Source organism: Melospiza georgiana, chromosome 22 (genome assembly GCF_028018845.1).
Source record: "Melospiza georgiana isolate bMelGeo1 chromosome 22, bMelGeo1.pri, whole genome shotgun sequence".
Classification (NCBI taxonomy): Eukaryota; Metazoa; Chordata; class Aves; order Passeriformes; family Passerellidae; genus Melospiza; species Melospiza georgiana.
This window is the reverse complement of record NC_080451.1, coordinates 11,243,245-11,264,495: the sequence shown is the minus strand read 5'-3', so window position 1 is coordinate 11,264,495 and position 21,251 is coordinate 11,243,245. Positions and strand designations below refer to the sequence as shown.

Genomic DNA, 21,251 nt, shown 5'->3' with positions numbered 1-21,251 from the left:
GGTGAATTTTGGGAAAAAAAAAAAAAAAAAACCCAGAAAGAAATCAGAAAAAAAAAAATAGAAAAAAATTAAAAAAAAAAAAAAACAAAAAACAAAAACAAAAACAAAAACAAAAACAAAAACAAAAAAAAAAAAAAAAAAAAAAAAAACCAAAAAAAAAAAAAAACAAACCCTAACTGAAAAAAAACCCAGAAAAATAATCAGAAAAAAAAAGCTCGAGGAAGCACCTGGGATCTGTTTCATTCCCCCAACCCTCCCCACTGGAAGCAGAGGTGTTGGAATATGAATTTTTATAATTTAGGAATGGGGTAACTGAGAGGTGTTTTAAAAACTTTTATGTGAAGGGTCAGACAATACAGATGTTACAATTTTTATAATTGTTTAATTCAATTTATAATTTATGTTATAAATTCCTTTCGGCTCAGTCCACAGAGCTCCTCTTCTGCTGGGGCACTTGGAGGGGCCAAATCTGAGAGGAGAGAGCAGAAAAAACACTGATTTAGGGAAAAAAATATTGATTATGGGGAAAAGAAAACATTGATTTAGGGAAAAACAAATACTGATTTAGGGGAAAAGGAAACAGTGATTTAGGGGAAAAGGAAACAGTGATTTAAGGGTAAAGAAGCACTGGGATCTTGGCTGGTTGAAAGCAGGTATTTGCAAATCCATCCCACTTCTGTAGGCTGAAAATTGTTAAATTTCAGCTAAATTGTTAAATTTTGGCTCAAATTGTTCATCACGGGAAGGTCTGAAAAATCTCATCCCATTCTACCCCTGCCAGGGCCACCTTCCACCATCCCATGTATATTCAATAATTATAATAATATATAATCACAAATAATTATAGAATAATGTATATATTTATATTATAGTATATAAATTATAATATGTATTTGTTTTCCAAACCAGGACACTATTACATATTAATTAAGATACATATAATATATATATTATAATAATATATATTATTATATATAATATATATATATTATAATAATATATATTATAAATAATTATATCATTATTATATCAATCAATGTATAGTTAAGTTCTAAAATATAATACAATATATTATATAATGATTAATATATTAATTTCATATTAGTACAATTATATAATTATATAAATTAATTTATAAAATATAATACAGTATATGTTTAATATATATTCTATATTGTTATAGAATTATATATATTAATCTATTATAAGATATAAAATATATAGTATATAGAATATATTGATTATATATTAATTATATATTATTATAAATAATTATACATCACGATATAGCATTGTACATTATAACATTCTATCATAATTACTATGTATATTATTTATTAGTATTTATCAATACTTATAGACAGTTACCACTCTAATAATGAGTTATTACTGATGAATTAGCGCTGCCCACCTGTCGGGCTGTACTCCACGCTGTGCAGGAAGAGCCCCTCGGGCGGGGCCGTGGCGTGCGGGGGCAGCGCCCGGGGGTCCCTGAGCTCCAGCAGCTGCTGCAGCTGCCCCGGGGCCAACCTGCCCTGGCCCACGGCCACCAGGGCCCCCACCATCCTCCGCACCTGGCCGTAGAGAGGGGACAGTGCTGGCTCCAGCCTGACAGCCCAGGCCTGGCTCGGTGCCAGTCCCCGCCTGGAGTCACCGACCCAGCCTGGCTGCTCCTGCTGTGCCTTTGGGCTCGTCCCGGGAGCGTTTTTGTCCCTCAGTCCCACCCCAGCAGTCACAGCCACCCCAAAATCTGCAGGAGAAGCTGCTTTTCCCCCCTTGGTGACATTCTCAGCCTGCCACGTGCAGGAGCATCTTCAGGTGACCACCAGGGCTCCCACCATCCTCCTCACCTGGCCACAGAGAGGGGACAATGCTGCGTTCAACCTGACAAGAACCAGCCTGGCTTAGTGCCAGTCCCAGCAGCTCATCCACCTCCAATTCTCTAGCCCCAATTCTCATTTCAATTCTCCACTTCCAAAAGTCCACCCCCAATTCTCCATCCCCAATTTCCCATTCTAAATTCCCCATCCCCAATCCTCATCCCAAATTCTCCACCCCCAATTTTTCATCCCCAATCCGCCCTCCCCAATTTTCCACCCCCACCTCAATCCCTGATTTGGATTTAACAAAAATTCCATTTTGACCTTTCCAAACCCTCCCTGCAGTGCTGGAACAAATCCCTGGGCTGAGTTTGTGACCCATTAATTAAAAAATAAATAAACCAAAGCCCCCTGAGCAACCTGCTCATGATCAGCACTTCAAAAATATCCAACAATCCAAGGTGGTTTTATCCAGAGGGAAATTTTGGGACCTTGGAGTGCCCAGAATTTCTCTCCAAGCAGCTCAAATCCTCCCCTCTATTATTTCATCCTCCCTCGCTAGAGGTCATTGCATGCCACGACTTTGCTGCCACCACAATTCAGGAAAAATCAGATTAAAAATCAGATTATTGGCACCCATCAGATTAAAAATCAGATTATTGGCACCCATGTCTGTAGGTTTGGTGCCTCCACATATAAAAATATCCACATTCAGCTTCCTAAATGGTTAAAATATTAACATATTAAATATTAAAATACTAAGATAATTATAATATATAACTATATATTATAAATATATATATTAATAATTTTTATTATTATTATTTTGGAATTATTTCAAAAAATCCAGGGGAGTTTCAGGGCAGAGGGAGAATTTCTGCCGTTTGTAAAGCAAAAAAACCCTTTTAAAATTTTTTTTTTCCCAAAAAAAGCCAGGAAGTGAAATTCCGGACAGCTTTCCTAGGCTCAAATCCACTGAGCGTGGAAAAAAATTAAAAAGAATTTTTAAAAAGAGCCGAGATTGTGAAAAACACATTTTTTTCCATCCTGCCATCTAATTTTGTGAAGGTTTTGGGCACAAATTTAGGAGATTTTGGGATCAAATAAAGAGCCCAAGTCCTTGTAAGTGCGACACAGATGGGACATTGCTAAAATAATCGATTTTTAGATGAATTAATTACTTTTAAAGTTAATTAATAAATTTAAATTTGGGTTGGCAGCAGCTGCAGGCAGTACCTGTCGGTACAGGAAGGATTTGCTCTTCACCTTCACCTCCCAGAACTCCAGTCCCCTAAAAAAACCCAAAAAAAGAGCATTTAAATCAAATTTCAGGTGGTTTTTAACTTCCCAGAACTCTAGTTCCCTAAAAAAAACCAAAAAAAACCAAAAAAAAAACCAAAAAAAAAGCACTTAAATTTCAGGTGGTTTTAACATTGGGCTCTCACCTGTGCAGATAGGAAAATAAATCCCAACCCCTAGCCAGAAGTGGATTTTAGCCATGAGTGTAAATAGCCCAAAAAATGAGTGAAAATGACACAAAACCCCCTCCCAGGAGCTGCTCCCTGACAATCCCACACTCCAGCCTGGTCCCCCCAGATTTTCCCTACAAACCTGATTGCCTGAACTCTCACCTGTGCAGGCAGAGACTAAAAAAACCCAAACCAATTTCTTACCCAAGGTGGTTTTTAGCCACCAAAATGAGTGTAAATAACCCAAAAAATGAGTGTAAATAACACAAGAACCCCTCCCAGGAGCAGCTCCCTGATATTCCCACACTCCAGCCTGTCCCATCTGGCTTTTCCCTAAAAATCTGACTGCCTGGACAGTCACCTGTGCAGGCAGGAAAAACCCAAATCCATTCCTTGGCAGAGGTGGTTTTGAGCCACCAAAATGAGTGTAAATAACACAAAAATTAGTGTAATTAACACAAAAATGAGTGTAATTAACACAAGAACCCCTCCCAGGAGCCGCTCCCTGCCAATCCCACAGCCCCACCTGGATTTTCCCCACAGCCCTGAGTGTCAGGCTCTCACCTGTGCAGGTGGTGCTGGCCCAGGAGGCCGTGGCCGGGCTGGAGCTGCAGCAGCTGCAGGGTCCTGACGGGGCTCTGCGCCGCGGCCTCGGGGCGCGGGGAGCGGAAGGTGCTGAAATCGTGGGTGCCCAGCAGGAGCTGCGCTGCCGCCCTCATGGCCGGGATGTCCAGGGGGCTGCGGGGCACAGGGTGGGCTCAGGGCACTGGGACTGAGCCAGGGCACCGAGCCAGGCCTAAACACCAGGGAGTTACAGCAGGCTCAGAGCCCAGAGAGTTATGCCAGGCTCAAACCCCAATAAATTATCCCAGGCTCAAACCCCAGAGAATTACATCAGGCTCAAACATCAAGGAATTATGCCAGGCTCAAACACTAATAAATTACACCAGGTTTAAGCTCCAATGAGTTACACCAGGCTCAAACCCCATAGAATTACACCAGGATCAAACCCCAATAAATTATGCCAGGCTCAAACCCCAAACTCCTTTTAAGGCAGGAAATCAGAGCTCTGACCCATCTCCCTGTCCTCTGTGACTGTTCCAACATCCAGAAAAGGGTTTGGGCATCCAGGTCCTGACTGGTTTCCAGTCTGAGCAAAATGAGCAACCCAAAACCCTGCCCAAATTCTATTTCAACTTTTTTTTTTTTTTTTTTTTTTTTTTTTTCTGGGATCGGCACTCCAAACCTCACTGGGCAGCAATTCCCACATCTAACAACTCTTTAACAGGGGAAATTCATCCTAAAGCTCTCCTGGGACCCTTAAACCCTCCTGATGTCCAACTTAAACCCCAGCCTGAGACCATTCCCTCTCCTCTTGTCCCAGAGCCCAGCCTGGGGCTGTCCCCTCCTGTCAGGGACTTGTTCGGAGCAAAAAAATCCCATTTTTTTCCCCTCCCAGCCCTGATTCCCTAATTTCCTTGCAGAGGAGCCTCCCCAGGGAGCTGCACTCACCCTCCTGGGGGAGCCCAGCACAGATCCTGCTCGAAGACGGGGATTTGGGAGCGGTGGGCACAGCCCAGCAGCAGGCGGTAGACGTAGGTCCTGGAGAGGGCACAGAAACGGGCATGGAAGGTGCTGGAAACCCGCTGGGCACTGAGGATGCTGTGGGACAGAGGGGAAAGGTGACAGGGACACTAATTCCAAAGGTTTTCCATTGACAGGGACACCAACATTCCAAAGCTTTCCCACGGGAAGGTGCTGGGCACTCACTGGGCACTGAGGATGCTGGAGGACATGGGGGACAGGGACACCAAAATTCCCAAGTGAGAGGAAAGAACTCCCCTCTGCTCCCCGCAAACAGCCCCTAGAGCAGATGGAGATGCTTTCAAGGAGCTCCCTTCCCTCAGGACCTGCAGGACTTTGTGCAGCCAGGAAAATCCAGGAAAATCCCAACATTGGAGGGGTGGGGTGGGAGTGAACCCAGCAGAACCCTCTCAGCCCCAAAAGCCATTCCCCATGAGTGTCCACCATCTCCCACCAACCCCAAAACAGCCAAAAAGGAGCTCCCAGGCACCTGAGCTCCCCTGTTTTCCTCCAAAGGCAGCAGGGAGAAAATTCCCTGTTTCTCCAAACCCAAAATCGCCACCCCACAGAGCGTGGGAGGCAGAGAGGAAGGCCCAGAGAGCAAATTCTACCTGCCAGGGAAGGAAATGGAGCTTCCCTGAGCTCCTGCAGCTCTCCCAAAAGTGTTCTCTGGACTGGATGTGACTCTCCCAAAATCCAAAATGCAAAATCCAAAATCCTGCAGGAAAAGCCCTGCTCAGAGCCACCACCCTTGCAGGTGCTGCTTGAGAGGAGAGCTCTCCTTACAAGGGAATTTTTCTCCTGCTGTTTTGCCTTTCTGCCTTTGGAATTTGGTGAGGAGAAAGGAGCCAGGGCAGCCAAAAAACCCAGGATAGATTTGGGACCACAAATGTCTTTATTTACTTTAAGGAAAGTTGGTGCTCTGGGGATTTTTGGCCTCTGGCTCTCAGCCCTCCCTCCCCTGGCTCAGAGCACAGAGGGAGAAATGAGAGTTCCTGGAATTTGCTTTGGGCCCAAATTGGGGTTCTGAGTGCTTCGAGATTTGTCTCCAAAAAATAAAACGCTGCCACAAAGATTTGCAAAAACCAGATTTGTCTCCAAAAAAATAAAATGTTGCCACAAAGATCTGCACAAACAATCCCAGGAATTGCTCCAGTGCCATAAACCATCAGGAGAAATTTAAATTCCATCCTCCAGGGTTTGAAGGAGGAGCTCCAGCCTCCTCCAAACACCAGAATAAAATGATGACATTTATTTCCCTCTGTCTGCATGCCTCCACAAGCACCCAGCCTGCCTTGAGCCAGCACTTGTGTGGTTTTGATTAAATAACCATCCTTTTAGGGAGGTTCTTTCACGGGAGTTTATTTCTGCTCACAGAATTCCTCAGTGCAAGCAGCTTTTCCTGTTGCAATTGTTCCTTTTAGCCAGGAATTGGTTTTGTCCAGAATTTTCTCCAGCAGCTGCATTTCAGATTCCAAAGATTTTCTCAGATTTCAGATTCCAAAGATTTTCTTTCTCTGCATTTCAGAGATCCCATTTTTAAATCTCATTTGCTGAGATCCCATTTTTAAAAATTATGGTAAATAAAGAACTGTGGCTTTTTTTTTTTTTACCTTTTCTACATTTTTAGCGTTTCCAACAGGCCCTGAATTTTGAGATCAAAGGGAAAAAAAAGCCAAAGACATTTAATTAGAAATGGAAATATATGAGAGAAAAAATCCTCCTGTTCTCTCCACCTCAAAGCCAATTTGCAGGAGGTGGGAGGAATCCCAGCTCTGTCTTGTCACTCAGAGAATTTTTATTGTGTGGTTACAAAACCAGGAACAGGAGGTGTGAGACTCCTACACTGCCAGTCCCACTCTGAGGGCAGCAGAACCCTCCTAAAACAGATCCAAATATTCTGAATATATTCTCTGATTGAAATATTCTAATTTTGGGGGGATGGTGTTGGAATCTGAAATGTAAAGAACTCTCAGAACTTTGGGCCTGGAAGCCAAAGCTCAGAATTAAACCCAGGATTTGATTTTAGACCTTGGAAAAATCTCCCAAACTTAGGTGTTACAAGTGAAAATGTGGATTTATAGTTTAAAGCAGAGACAGGTTAAGGGAAGTAGAGAAAAATCTAAAATTTTATCTGAATATCGCAAGTCCTTTGAGCACTGAAGGTTCTCTCCTCTCCTTTAATCTCTTTATATCCTCCACCCTGAACTTAAAAAAAAAATTATTTACATGCAGGAATTGCTTGGATAGGGACATAGAGAAAAAATTATAGTTTTAAGGTAAGTAGAGAAAAATTCAGAGTTTTATCTGAATATCCAAAGTCCTTTGAGCACTGAAAGTTTCCTCCTCTCATTTAATCTCTTCATATCCCCCACCCTGAACTTCAAAAAAAGTGCATTATTTACATGCAGGAATTGCTGGATAGGGACCAGTTTTTCCTGCTCTTGCAGTAAAATCATGCCAAAATAAAGGAATTTTTTGCTCTGCACTTGTTGGAACCCAGGAAATTCCTCTGGCTGCCCTGGAGGACTCAAGCCCCTGGCTCAGGGGCTCAGAGACCTTGGCACAGAGCCCCAGACCCTTGTGCCTTGGATTTAGCCCTGGAAAAAACAATCAACAACCTTTATATGAAGAACTGCAGTTCAAGAAAGTTTAAGCAGAATGATAGTGAATTTATCACAGGGTGAAAAATAGATTTTTGGGGTTTTTAGAATGGGAATTCAAGGGGCAAGATAGAGGGATCTGGGCATGTCCAGCCTTTCTCCTTCTTGTTCTTGGCCTCCATCTTCTGGGTGATGTTGGCACTTTTGGATTGGTTTAGAGTAGAAGCTCACTGTCTAACATAGGTGGTAGGTATTGAGAAATAATTGTAAATATTGTACATGTAGTTTTTAGGATAAAAAGATAACACTAGTGTTTGAATTTTTCATCACTTGGGGTCACTAATTGTGGTGGTGTTTGCAGGGGACCCAGGGTGAGGGAAGAGAGGAGGATCTGACTCCATGTTTCAGAAAGCTGATTTATTATTTTATTATATATATTATATTAAAGCTATACTAAAAGAATAGAAGAAAGGATTTCATTAGAAGGCTTGCAAGGAATAGAAAGGAATGATGATAAAATCTTGTGACTGACCAGAGAGTCAAGCCAGCTGGACTGTGATTGGCCATTAATTAAAAACAACCACATGAGACCAATCAAAGATGCACCTGTTGCATTTCACAGCAGCAGATAATTATTATTATTATTTACATTTTGTTTCAGGAGAAAAAATCCTAAGGAAAGGATTTTTCATAAAACCTGTCTGTGACACACCACCCAGGGGCAGGCAGAGTGCTTCTGTCTGTCCTGCTGAGTGCACCTCAGCTGGACAGGAGAAAAAAGTTTATAGATAAGAAACAATTTGATAGATAAGAAAAAAAAATTATAGGTAAGAAAAAATTTTATAGATAAGAAAAATATTATAGATAAGAAACAATAAACAACGTTGAGAATAAGAAATGAAGAGTTCTGACTCCTTCTATGAGCACTGGACAGGGAAAAGAGACTTTTAACACCTTGGGGTCACTGTGAGCAGCAGAAATTCCGAGATTCTTGCAGTAGAATACGGCCAAATGAAGGATTTTTGACGGACTCACCGGATAGGCTCGGGTTTGAGGAAGTGGTTGAGGCCGTGCAGCAGCTGGGGGCCAGTGAAGGGCGCCCTGCCCGGGGCCCTCTGGATGTCCAGGTGGGCGGCGTTGGCCAGGGCGTGGACGCCGCTGTCCGTGCGGCTGGAGATGTGGAACTTGATGGGAGCGCTGGGCTTCAGCTGCTCGGCTGCCTTCTGCAAGCAAACAGCACGAATGCAGCAAGAATTTGGCAAAAATTCAGAAAAATTCGGTAACAATTCAGCAGAAAATTCAGCAAAAAGTCAGAAAAAATTCAGCAATAATTCAGAAAAAATTCAGCAATAATTCAGAAAAAATTCAGCAATAAGTCAGCAATAATCTAGCAAAACTGTCGTCCTCCTGATGCCTTGTGAAGGCTGACCTAGGACAGAGACTGGACAGAGTTAAAGAATAAAGCAGGGATTTAGGAAAAAGATGTCCTCAATGGATCTACCTGGTGCAGCACAAGAGCCCAGCCAGGGCTGCACCCAAGATGAACCAAAATGGTCCCAAAAAATGGATGGTCAGTCACAAAACTCTAAGTTCTGCTCTGTTTGCATCTTGGAGTGAATGGTCCAATTCCAGCTTTAGCCCATGCAGTCCCATCCTTGTTTTTCTCTCTCCAGCCCACGCTGTTTGTGCTCTGGGCTGAGATTTGGATCATTTGTCCTTGGTGCCCAGCTGGAGCAGGAATTGTTTTGTCTCCCTGCTCTGTGCACAGAGCTCACCATCCCACAGTATGAAGCCCAGACCCACCCACTAAAGCAGCACAGAATGTGAAAAATAGAAAATCCAAAACCAGAGGCATCACTCCTGGCTAACCACACCTTGTGCTGCTTCCAGAGGAGTTTGGCATTACTGTGGGTTATAAAAAATTGAGGGTTTGCGGGAATTTCTTCTAAAATCAGTGATTTCTCAGCTTCTGCCCTGAAATCACCTCACACAGAGGATCCAAAATGCCATGAGAGCTTCCTTAGGGGGATAAAATAAAGTCAAAATAAACTAGTAAAAATTAACTACTATCTATCCTCTGCTTTGTGTCATGTGAACTTCCTTAAGAGCACAAAATAAAGTGAAAAATATTCATTTCTTTATCTGCTTTGTGTTGTTGGGTGAGGGGGAAAAAACAGAGGATCACCCATTTCAGCTCATTTCAACCCAAACCCAAGACCAAAAATCCAGTGAAAATTACTGCAGGGAAGAAATGAAACATCTCAAAGAGTGAAAAACCACAAAAGAAGGCAGGAAACCAAAGGCATGACTCAAAATTTCCCTCTCCTTCCCATCCCCGCTCCCGAGTTCTGAAACCCAGCGGTTTTTATTGGATTTTAATTTTCTACAAGAGTCAATAAAATTCGAATTGCTGACTCACAAATACCTTCCAGACTCCTGGAGGAGCAGTCAGAGCTGTGAGCTCTCAGAAATGTTCCTTGAAAATGCACAGGGAGGCAGAAAAAAAACCCGTAACCAAGCTGCAGGGGGAGGCCTGGGAAAAAAAACCAAACTGATTTTTCCATTCCATTTGCAGTTCACATGTGGTTACAATTAACAGTGAAAAAAAAAAAAAGATCTGTATTATCACCCCCAAGCAGAGAGGAGCAGACAGAAATGAAATAATTTCCTGCAGCAGACCTTGGCCTGTGCCTCAGCAATTTGTCTGAGAGCAGGGCCTGATTTTTAAGAGCAAAGTTCCTCCAGAGATGTTTGGGTTTTGCAGGCTCCTCCCAGGTTCCTCTCTCCACCCTTTTCTCCCCCTCCGTCCTCAGCAGACAAAAACCAGCCAGTGGAAATAAGAGCTGGGAAAGACAACAGGAGAGAACATGGAAAAAATCCTTCTTTTTTTGGGGGTGCAGCACTGCTTTGGATCCCTCAGTGCATCCCAGCTCCATCTGGATCAGCAAACTCTGAATTTCTACTCCACTAAAAACCAGACTGGAGAGGAAAAGAGGAGCAAAGTCTCAAGTAAATCTGATTATTTCCCCCGCTCAGATCAGCCAGCAAATCCAAAAAGGTGCAGGACAGGGGGTTTTCCTTCCACAAATGAGATTTTTCTTCTCCATCGGATTTTTCCTACCTTCCTGAGCATCCCAAGGAGGAGTTTTACCAGCAGCACCACCAAATAAATCCCAGTCTGTGAAGCTCAAAGCTTTGTGGATTTTTCCTCCAGCACAACAAAACACACTGATAATATCCTACCAACTATTGCCTCCAGCTTCAATTTTAATATTTAATTTAATATTTCATTTATTAATATTAGTATTTTTTATTTCATTTCTTTTGGATGGGATAGAATCTCCTGGAAGAGAGAATTCCTGAACTGCTCAACTTCTCTTTGCAGGCAGCTGAAAAATGACCCCTTCACCTTTGCAAATATCTCCTGTCTGAATATCCAAAGTCCTAATGGTTTCCTCCTCTTTTAATCTCTTATTATGTCCCACCCTGAATTTCAAAAAAAAGTGCATTATTTACATGCAGGAATTGCTGGATAGGGACCAGTTTTTCCTGCCCTTGCTGTCTTTCATCTGAGGTTTGGGTGCTGTTCATCCAGATCCCAATCCTGTCTGGGATCCTCTGCGGGTTCCCAGGGTGGGACTGAAGCAGGAATTAAGATTTCACCCAGCTAAAAGAAAATGAAGAAGATAAAGGAATAAATGAGTCCTGTGTGTGCTCAGTTCACAGCTCTCTGCTCTCTCCTTTAAGCCATATTTTAATTTTTTTTGTTTTCTTTTATTTAGCAGGTGCTATAAACACTGAAATCTTGGCTTTGGCACCTGCTGGAAGCCTCTCACATCTCACCCTTCTGAATTTATCCCAATTTTTTCCACCCAGCCACATTCCTGGAGTAGCCAGGGTGGAAGTTTATCCCTCAGACACTCCAGGGATGCAGGGGAAGCATTAATTGCATTTAGCTGCGTGTCCTACTTCATTCACTGGGCCTTCCACAGCTGGAATTACGCTGGAATTTCCACTGCTGGCTGCCAGAATGATATGGATCCACATTCCAGCTTGCTTTTATTGCTCCCAGCTCATTTTTCCTCTCATGCTGATGAACATCAGCCATGGCAGGGGAGCAAAAGTTCATCCACTTCCCTTCCTGAAATCTGAATTAAAAAAAAAAAAAATCCTCAGGATTTTCCATTGACCTTTACAGGCCAATATTGGGAATGTTTTGTAAAAATAAATTTCTCTTCCCCTAGACTGGTCATGGTTTTATCCTCTGGACACAGAGGCTGCAGAGCCCTGCCAGGGAGCTGCACAATTTATTAATTACAGTGTTCTAATAATTAATAACACGCAAGCTGCTGGTTGTAAGTCATGCCAGCCTCCCTGACTCACTGGGTGCTATGTCAGCTGAAACTAATTAAAAACCCAGCTCGTTTGCAGTTGGATTGATGAAATGGAAGTGAATGCCAGGAAGGACATGCCGAGAATGTGGATTTTGTTAGAAGAGAATGTTTCCAAAGCAATCTGCCACGTCACTGGGATTATTATCAAAACAGAGGCTGAAGATGACAGTTCTCTTTGTTTGAAATTCTTGCTCTTTTTTTAAAGGATGTAGGGAAGGAGGCTGTACTAGAGCTGCCTTGCATAGTAAGGAGCTGGTGTTTCTCCTTTCTCTCTCTCCTCCTCCCCTTTCCTTTCACGAGGAACAATTTCTGCCCTCAGCACAAGGCTGCTGGCCAGAACAGGCTTTTGAGAGGGGAGGATGAGTTTGGGCAGAAATTCCCAAGAAAATGAGAAATGGGAGACGGTTCAGGCAGGTCTGAGAGGGAAGGGAACTCTGCAGATCCCAAACAACAGTGAGATCTTCCTATACAGCAGAGGCATTTCTAAGTATTGAGACAGAGCCTGAAGTCCTAGATGTGAAAATTTCCATGAATTACTGGAGGGAGCCAAATCACAGAGCTCCAACCTCTCTGTCAGAGGAAACGAGGCCTGGAATTTGCTTTGGGTTCAAATTGGTGCTTCAAGAGTTGTGTCCAAAAAATAAAATGTTGTCAACAAAGCTCACACCCCTCAAAAAGAGATTAAAAGCTCTTATAAGAGACAGAGCATGAAGTCTTGGATGTGAAAAGTTCCATGAATAATGGGAGGGAGCCAAAGGAGAGTCCCAACCTCCTCCTGAGGGAAAACAAGGCCTGGAATTTGCTTTGGGTCCAAATTGGGGTTCCAAGTGCTCCAAGACTTGTCTCCAAAAAATAAAATGTTGTCAGCAAAGCTCACACCCTCAAAGAGAGATGAAAAGCTCGCACAAGTATCTCTGGACTAAACCAAGGCTCCATTATCTCTGGGCAGCCGCAGGGCTCTGTCACAGAGCAGCACCAAGAACTAACAAAGCTTTGCAATGACTGATCTGTTCTGCCCCAGCCCAAACTGACACAAAACCAACCAGCCCATCCCAATTTCCACAAAACAGCTGCTGGAACACCAAGTCTGCACCTCCCAGGTTATTTGCTTGCAAACAAATGGCTGAACATCCTCAGAACACAATAAGGATCTCATTAGAGCTTTAATTTTGCCCTTCCCTTCACTTGCCTTCCTGGCTTTGGGGAAAGAGTGAAGTTCAAGGCTGCAGAGAAAAGGAGGAAGGAAGAGAAATTCCTGCAGGCCCCAGAAGTTTTCTATTAAAGCTGCTTTAAGGCTTCCCATGTGGTTCCAATAGACACAGCAGTGCCCAGCATCAATAGCACCACATGAAAGCACTGAGCTGGCCTGCAAAGTGCTGATACTGAGGAAAAGGCAACACCAAATAAGCTCATGTTTGTCTTTTTCTCCTCTTCTCTTCTCCCCTAATCACCCTCCCCACCCATCTGCCTGCTCAGACACCACTGGGATAATGCAGAACAACTGCTGGGCTCAACCCACGCCCAGAGCCTGGGGCCCTGCATGGCTGAGGATGAGATAAATGGGATAGAAAATCCTTTTTGGGCTCTGCACAAAATTTAGCCACTTTCTCTGCCACAGGCTCAGGGCAGGAAGCCACATGAATGCACCCTGAGAACTCTGATTCCAGCTATAATTCCTCACACTTTCCTTTCGAGTTGATGCCTCAGGTTTGGCTTTCCTATTCTCCAGATTCTGTGCTGATGCCTCAGGTTTTGGATTTTCTATTTTTCACATGCTATGCTGCTTTAGTGTGTGAGTCTGGGTTCACATTATGGGATGGTGAGCTCTGTGCACAGAGCAGGGAGACAAAACAATTCCTGCTCCAGCTGGGCACCAAGGACAAATGATCCAAATCTCAGCCCAGAGCACAAACACTGTGGGCTGGAGAGAGAAAAACAAGGATGGGACTGCATGGGCTAAAGCTGGAATTGGACCATTCACTCCAAGATGCAAACAGAGCAGAACTTAGAGTTTTGTGACTGATCATCCATTTTTTGGGACCATTTTGGTTCATCCTGGGTTCATTTTGGGGACCATTTCGGTTCATCTTGGGTGCAGCCCTGGCTGGGCTCTTGTGCTGCCCAAGGTGGATCCATTGAGGAGAAACTTTTCTGAATTTTTCTGCTTTATTCTGTAACTCTTTCCAGTCCCTGTTCCAGACCAGCCTTCTCAAGGCACCACAGTGAGAGCAGCAGGAATTCTGAGCCCAACAGAGCGCAGGGATGTCCTGCCCTTGGACAGCTCTGTCTTCCACACCAGCAGAGCATCCCAAAGTGCTGCAATTTGGGATTTGGGTCAGACAGACTGACCACAAATGGGAACTGAATGACAAAATGTGCTCTGAATCAACATGAATCAACAACCTCTTATCTTTCAAGCCGGCACAACTTTCCTTTTGAACCCCATGATGCTTCCAAGACAAGAGAAATAATTCACCTTCCTTTTGATTCCTGACTCAGCAGCTCAACAGCAGCTTGTAATTAATTTACAATTTAAATTCCCAACTGCACCACCACGCTCAGGTGACCCATTTTCTACTCCTGGGTGTAAAAATGTTTTTTTTCCATTCCTGTTCAAACTCTCTGCCAACCCAAACAGCAACCCGGGGTCCTCAAACCATTCCCAGACCCAAGGGAATCCCTGGGAGCAAGCAGTGCAGGGATAACAGGATCATTTTTTTTCCCCCCAGGCATAACAGAACTCCAAAAAAAAAAAAAAAAAAAAAAAAAGGAAGCAGAACAGAACAGTGGACATCCTGCTGTGCTTTGTTAACAAACCTCTGTCAGGAACATCCTCCCCTGGGAGGAAGCATCCAGCTGCTAAATCCATAAAGGAACTGGACATGCAACACAACTGAGGCAGTTTTAAGGACAAGCCACAAGTCCTAACAAAGCTCAGGTGGGCCAGCACCTGATAAGGCTCTTAATTGAGCAGTTCTGGGCTCAATTTTAAGTCTCGTTGAAGGGTTCACATCTTTTTAAGGTCAGAATCTGCATCATGATATAGTATAGTCATGGGATTTGGGGATTTGGTTTTGAACTTCGAAGTGTTTAGCACTCTGCCAGTTTTATTGAGCATCCATCTCAAAACAATATTTACACCTGTGTGACCCTAAAAGCTTCATTTTTATGACAACAGGACCTACCTCCAAATAATTCTGGACTCCAACCAGGGCCTGATCACTCTTGGTCTCCATAACCCCACTGCAGAGCAAAGCAAATATGATTTATTGATGTCAACATTTAGGGACTTGACAGAGCCCACCAAAAAATTCAGGACTTCTTGGATCTTCCCACAGAACTTGCAGGGACCAAACACTGAGGAATGGGCAGGGAAAGTGCCTTATTGGTTATTAAACTTATTAAAATCTAAATTATTAAAATTAAAAGTGGTTATTTTCCAGAAGGGATGTTGGAAATAAAATAACCCTTCAGATGTTCCTCTCTGGACTGGCCCTTGAGATAGAGGCTGACAGGAGAGTAAGGCAGATAAGTTAGTTTGAGATTAAACTATTTTAGGGCCAGGAGTTGGTTGCCAGTTGGAGGCCAGGACTTGTGAATGTCATAAATTGACTAAAAGGCCACAAGGACAGTTTGTGGTGAACTTCCTGCTCTGTCCTGCTGCCCCAGCCTGAGAGAAACTTTCCTTCTCCTCTGCCCCTTCCTGTCTTTTTGCCTTGCTGGTTTGATGCATTTGCTGCCTGAACCATCCCTTTTTCTGTGCACAGCACGGTCCAGCTCTCACCTGCTCAGGAAGGGGTTAATCTCTCACCTGGACACTGTTCTCACCCAATCCTCATCAAACTCTCCAAATTCTGCTCTACCCAAACTCTGCCATCCCATATTCTGCTCTCCCTAAACTCCACTGCCCCAAACCCTGTCCTCTCTCCAAATCCTGCCATCCCAAATTCTGCTCTCACTCCTTCCTCCCCAAACTCTGGCCTGCCCAAACTCTGCTCTCCCAAATTCTGCTCCCCGGAGTTCTGCTCTTCCCATTGCACTATCCAGTCCTCCCCAAACCTTGCTCTCCCAAACCCTGCTCACTCCAAACTCTATACCCAAGCCGTCCACAAACACTGTCCCCAAGCTCCATCCCCAAGCTCTGCTCTCTCAAATCCTGCTCTCTCCAAGCTCTATCCCCACGCTGTCCCCAATCTCAGTCCCCAGCCCCGCTGTCTCCGTGGCTCCCCGGGGCCGGGCGGGGCACGTACCTGTACCTGGTGCCAAAGTACTGAAAGAACACCAGGTACCGGGCAGGGGCACCGGCCATGGCCCGCCCGCCGGGACCCGGGCACAGCCCCGGGAACGCAGCCACGGCACGGAGCGGGCCGGGCCGGGCAGGGCAGCACCGCCCGCAGCGCCGCCCCTTCCCCCGGCCGGCACCGCCGCTTCCGGCACGGCACGGCACGGCACGGCACGGCGGGGACCGGGAGAGAGCGGGGCGGGATCGTGGGGAACGGGGTGGGCTGCAGAAGAACGGAATGGGATCGCGGGAGCCGGGATGGTCTAATGGGGAACAGGGATGGGCTGGAGAGGAACGGGGTGGGCTGGTACGGAACGAACGGGATGGGCCGGTGGGGACCGGGGAGTGGGCTCAGGTGACCGGGATGGGCTGCTGGGAACCGAGGATGGGCTCTGGGGAACAGGGATGGGCTGGTGGGAGATGGGACCTGCTCATGGGAACTGGGACCTGGTAATGGGGACCTTGGATGAGCTCATGGGGATCTGGGATGTGCGGTTCGGAACCTGGGATGTGATCGTGGGAGTCGGGATGTGCTGATGGGATGGGAACTGGGATGTTGTGCAAACATCAAACCCCTCTGGAACCCTGGGCTTCACCTCAGCTGCTCCTCAGCTCTCCACTGTGCTGCCTGCAACTCAGTTGGATGGAAGAAAACAATAATAATAAAAATAATAATAATGTTGTGTTGATTTCAGCTAAGAAAACACATAAAGCAGGGACCACAAGAGATGCTCCAAGGGCTGGGAGAGCTGGGAATGTTAAAAACCTGGAGAAGGCTCCAAGGAGACCTCAGAGCACTTTCCAGGGCCTAAAGGGGCTCCAGGAGAGCAGCAGAGGGACTGGGGACAAGGAACAGAGTGACAGGACACAGGGAATGGCTTCCTTGGAGTGGAATTCCAGAGCAGCTGCCCCTGGATCTCTGGAAGTGTCCAGGGCCAGGTTGGAGCACCCTGGTATGGTGAAAGGTCCCTGCCCGTGGCAGGGGGTGGGGAAAATGGCATTAAACATCAAATTTCACTTCATTTCGTCCCTGTTCCTGTCCATGGCTGGGTGAGGTCTCCTTGAGACATCTGTCAGGGCCCCCTTGGCCTGTTGATTCACTCATGGTTTCAGTTTAGAGGTAGGATTTTCTTCAAACATGGGATTTTCATGTCAGGCCCTTCTCTCAGTTCACAGAAAGTTCATCTGAAACCATCAGTGAGCCATGTGGTTGCTGCTGATGGGTCTGTGGTGCTGGGTGGGTGGAAGATCAGGATTAATTAACCTCAATTAGCCACACCACTGTTTGTTGCCTGTCCTGTGGCAATGGAATTCACCTTCAGCTGGACCCACAAACCCAGGTGTGCTCCTTCCCCAAGTGATTCCTGCAGATTTATCCCTTGGCTGCTGGCAGCAGTAAATCCAGAGTTTATGGAAAATGAAAAACTGGATTAAGGAGGGACAGGATTGATGCCAATCCTGCTGCTGGTTATGGAATTTTACCATTGGATTGGGTTTGTTCTTCCTGCCTGGAAATCCTGCCTGGAAATCATGGAAGGGTTTGGATTGGAGAGCAGAGCTGAAATTCCTAATGACAGGTGAAAAAAAAGGGGGAGAAGGGATAAATCCTAATGGCAGGTAAAAAAAAAGGGGGGGGGCAAAATGTGGATAAATCCTAACAATAGGGGAAAAAGATGGATAAATCCCAATGGCTGGTGTGCAGGAGGGGCGGTCAGGGCTGTGTCCGCGCCGTGTCCGGTTCTGTCCGTGGCTCCGCAGGAGGCGGGTCCATGCTGTTCCCGGTTCTGTCTCGGTGCTGCGGGAGGCGGATCGGAGCCGTGGCAGGGCTGGACCGGGGGCTGTGCCCGGTGACGTACCCGGTGCCGTAGCCGGTTCCGTGGGAGGCTGGGCTGTATCCGGTGGTATCCCTGGTTCCGTGGCGGTGCCGCGGGAGGCTGGGCTGTATCCGGTGCTATTCCCGGTTCCGTGGCGGTTCCGTGGGAGGCTGGGCTGTTCCCGGTGCTATTCCCGGTTCCATCCCCGGTTCGGTGGCGGTGCGGGAGGCGGGCCGGTGCTGTACCCGGTTCGGTGCCGGGAGGAGGCGGGCCGGTGCTGTAGCCGGTTCCATCCCCGGTTCGGTGCCGGGAGGAGGCGGGCCGGTGCTGTAGCCGGTTCCATCCCCGGTTCGGTGCCGGGAGGAGGCGGGCCGGTGCCGCGGGGGGCGGGCGCTGCCCGCGCTGAGCGCAGCCGGCGGGCGATGCGCTTCCTCCGCTGAGCGCAGCGCGGCCGAGCCCGAGCCGGCAGGATGACGGTGGAGTTCGAGGAGTGCATCAAGGACTCGCCCCGGTTCCGGTAAGCGCCGGGGCCTCCCCGGGAACGGCTCGGGGCGGTGCGGGGGGAACGGGAAGACGGGCAGGGCCGCGGCCGGGCAGAGCGAGCCGGGCTCGGGCAGAGCGAGCCGGGCCCGGGCAGAGGGAACCGGGCCCGGGAAGGAAGGGCCGGAGCCGGGGCCGGGAAGGGCCGGAGCCGGAGCCCAGCGCGTTCTGCCGGCAGCCGGCGATGCTCGGGCCGCAGGCGCTGCCCTGCCGTGCCCGCATCCCTCCCGCACCCCGACTTCCCGTTCCCCGCACCCTCCCTTCCATGTGCCCCGCTTCCCTCCGTGTGCCCCATCCGTTCTTGTGCCCCCCATCCCCCCGTGTCCCCATCCCTCCATGCCCCGCATCCCTCCGTGCCGCGCATCCCTCCGTGCCCCGCATCCATTCCTCCGTGTGCCCCATCCCTCCGTGTGCCCCGCATCCCTCCGTGCCCCGCTTCCGTGTCCCGCATCCCCGCTGCTCCCGGAGCTTGGCACGGGAACAGTTCGGGGTTTTTGGGGCTCGCAGCGCCGGTCCCCGCCGGGAACGCGCATCCCCCGGGGCTCGGCCGGGCGGCGCTGCCAGGAGCCGCCCGCAGAGCCGCTCAAGGGGAATACACTCATTTTCCATGCGCTCACATTCCCGGCTCTCGGAGGGTGGATTTTTTAATTTATTTTTTTTTAGCGGTCTTGGAGGAATCTGGGCTGTGACAACAAAGGCTCCGGCTTGGCTGTGCTCTCGCATCCACATCAGGCCGGGGCTGGCGGGGAAGGAGCCGGCAGCTGCCGCTCCATTGTGCCCAGAGCATCCTGGCTGCGTGTCTGGAGGGGCTGGGATGTGCTGGGATGTGCTAGGATGTGCTGCTGCTGTTCGGGGAGAGCAGAGCTCCCGCAGGCAGCGATCCCCGCCGCCCCAGCGCCGTCTGCATCAGCCAAATGCAGACAAAAGCCTGCAGGAGCGGCTGGGGCTGCCTGTGTGTGCAGGGGAAGGAGTTATTGGAGGGTGTCTCTGCTTCCTGCAGATGTTTTGTGTTGTTCCTGCTCGGAATCTTTTTGTTTATTGGGGAAAAAAAAAAAAAAAAACAACAACAACAAGAAAAAGCAGCTTGCGTTTTGTTGGAAGTGTGTTTAGGAATGGTTTCTAAAGCATTCAATGGTTTTCTGAAGCATTTCTAGAAGTGGTTGGGGTGCAAAAGGGTTGCAGTGGTCTGTGGCTGAGGCCGGGCTGCCAGATTGGCATTTTGTGGTGCTGAGTGCTTGTGGAGGTAACACACGTGTGGCTGGGATGTGGGAAGGGTCACCCTGCACGTGGTTTTATTGGGATCCTGATGGGAGATCTGCTCATCCTGCAGGGCGAGAGATCCTGCAGGGAGATCCTGCTCATTCTACAGGGAGATCCTGCTCATTCTGCAGGGAGATCTGCTCATTCTCAGGGAGATCTACTCAGGTAGATCCTGCTGGGAGATCTGTTAATTCTCAGGGAGATCCTCTAGGGAGATCCTGCTCATTCTCAGGGAGATCCTGCAGGGAGATCTGCTCATCCTCAGGGAGATCCTGCTCATCCTCAGGTAGATCTTGCAGGGAGATCTGCTCATTCTCAGGGAGATCCTGCTCATCCTCAGGTAGATCTTGCAGGGAGATCTGCTCATTCTCAGGGAGATCCTGCTCTTCCTGCACTGCCAGGTGCTGGGCAGGGCCAGGTGAGATGACAGCTCTGGCATCATGGGACTTTTCATAGAGTGAGGCAGGAAATGCTTTCATCAACCGTCTGCTCACTTAGCATCCATAGGATTTATCCACCTTTGTTTCCTGGTTTTTTCATCTATCATTAGGATTTACCCACCTTTTCCCCCCCTTTTCTTTTGTATGTCATTAGGATTTATCCACCTTTATTTCCCTTTTTTTTGGCCTTTCATTAGGATTTACCCACCTTTTTTTTCCCCTATCATTAGGATTTATCCATCTTCTCCTCCCCTTTTTTTTCCCACATATTATTAGTATTTACCCACCTTTATTTCCATTTTTTTCACGTATTATTAGGATTTGCCCACCTTTTTCTCCTCTGTCATTAGGATTTAACCACCTTCCCCCCTTTTTATATTCCACAAATCATTAGCATTTATCCACCTTTATCCCCCACTTTTTATCCACATATCATTAGGATTTACCCAGCTTTATTTCCTTTTTTCCCCCCTATCATTAGGATTTACCCACCTTGATTCCCCTTTTTTCCCCACATATTATTAGGATTTACCCACCTTTATTTTCCCTTTTTTTTCCCCACATATCATTAGGATTACCCACCTTTATTCCCTTTCTTTTTCCTGTCATCCCACCCCATTGTGCTGCAGAGCACGTGAACGGCAGGGTGGCCCCGAGCCAGAGCTGTGACCTCACTGTCCAGCTGTCTGTCTGTCTGTCTGTCCCACATGGCACTGACCCTTTTCCTGCTGACGTCAGCCCTGATTGATCTGTTTATTTATTTATTTTGCCCCTGGTGTGTGTGTGTGGGCTCCAGGCCAGGTTTTTCAGCATCATTCTGCTCTGTCCATGAAAACAAAACAGCTCTCAGAGCCCTCCCTTGGACCTTGATCAAAACCACTTATTTAAGGCTGGAATTATGAACTGTTTCCCCCATGGCCAGACACAGAATCTCTGTTAGAGGGAGAACGAGATTAGACATTTCAGGAGCTTGGGCATTTCAGGAGGGTTGGAATATGTGCAGCAGGGGAATATTTAAATTATGAACACCTCAGATAGTGAGAAA

General features: G+C 46.9%; 2 protein-coding genes across 4 annotated transcripts in view; one reads left to right on the top strand and one right to left on the bottom strand.

Moving 5' to 3' along the window:
• Positions 1-262: 262 nt before the first annotated feature.
• On the bottom strand, positions 263-16,234 carry PUSL1 (pseudouridine synthase like 1). Of its 3 annotated transcripts, none has more exons than XM_058039382.1 (8): positions 16,121-16,234; positions 15,056-15,113; positions 8,512-8,699; positions 4,802-4,951; positions 3,854-4,027; positions 3,057-3,111; positions 1,412-1,574; positions 263-469 (listed from the first exon to the last, which is right to left on the bottom strand). In XM_058039382.1, the coding sequence occupies exons 1-8, from the start codon at positions 16,177-16,179 to the stop codon at positions 399-401; spliced, it is 918 nt and encodes a 305-aa protein (XP_057895365.1). In that variant the 5' UTR covers positions 16,180-16,234; the 3' UTR covers positions 263-398. The 3 variants fall into 3 exon arrangements, with proteins under 3 accessions (XP_057895365.1, XP_057895366.1, XP_057895367.1); XM_058039383.1 differs by having other exon boundaries at positions 4,802-4,891; XM_058039384.1 differs by lacking the exon at positions 3,057-3,111.
• Positions 16,235-18,316: 2,082 nt separating this feature from the next.
• Positions 18,317-21,251, top strand: part of ACAP3 (ArfGAP with coiled-coil, ankyrin repeat and PH domains 3) — a 36,902-nt gene continuing 33,967 nt past the window's right edge. Inside the window, exon 1 of the mRNA XM_058039310.1 lies at positions 18,317-18,483. Coding sequence (XP_057895293.1) covers positions 18,437-18,483 — 47 coding nt within the window. The 5' untranslated portion in view covers positions 18,317-18,436. The remainder of the gene's footprint in view (positions 18,484-21,251) is intronic.